Here is a 573-nt window from a genome sequence, read left to right as displayed (position 1 = left end):
CGGCGCCGGGCGCTGCTGGTGCTGTGGGACATCAACACGCAGAGCAACGAGGAGACGGCTGGCATGGTGCGCCACATCTACCGCGACCTGGAGGCGGCCGACGCCGCCGCGCTGCAAGGTAACCCGGACCCACGCGGGAGCATTGTTGGGTCAAGCCTCTTTCCACCCCGCGCCCTACCACGGCAGGCCCCAAACCCCGCTGTGGGGTCAGCCCGGCTGCGGAGGAAAGGAGCACCCCACCGGTCTTTCGGGAGACGAGTGGAATTTGCTCCCTGATAAAGGAACGCGATCACCTCTGTATTACCAGGGAGAAGGTGCCCAGTCCTCGCGGAGGTTCGGTCTCTTTGGGGACCACGGAGGCAGGGGCGGGTTCCTAAGCCCTTTGGGGTAGGGAAGGCGGAGGGAACTTGTTACCACAGGTTTGGATCCCAAAGAAATGTCTCGCTCCGACTTAGAAGCGGCGCAATGGGAAACTGAAGTGTCTTTGGGAAGTTCTGACTCGACTGAAGAAGTGTCTGTGTTACTGTGGTCTGAACCCCTTAAACGAGAGCAGTATTGACGATTCCACTATAA

General features: G+C 60.0%; 1 protein-coding gene across 1 annotated transcript in view; it reads left to right on the top strand.

The window, feature by feature from the left end:
* RDH10 (retinol dehydrogenase 10 (all-trans)) overlaps positions 1-573 on the top strand; it is a 37,389-nt gene that overhangs the window by 1,136 nt on the left and 35,680 nt on the right. The window contains exon 3 of the mRNA XM_011982007.1: positions 3-118. Coding sequence (XP_011837397.1) covers positions 3-118 — 116 coding nt within the window. The remainder of the gene's footprint in view (positions 1-2; positions 119-573) is intronic.

The sequence above is a fragment of the Mandrillus leucophaeus genome, unplaced genomic scaffold (genome assembly GCF_000951045.1).
Source record: "Mandrillus leucophaeus isolate KB7577 unplaced genomic scaffold, Mleu.le_1.0 Scaffold233, whole genome shotgun sequence".
In the NCBI taxonomy this organism is placed as follows: Eukaryota; Metazoa; Chordata; class Mammalia; order Primates; family Cercopithecidae; genus Mandrillus; species Mandrillus leucophaeus.
Note: the sequence above shows the minus strand (reverse complement) of the source record. Positions and strands in the feature narration are given on the sequence as shown.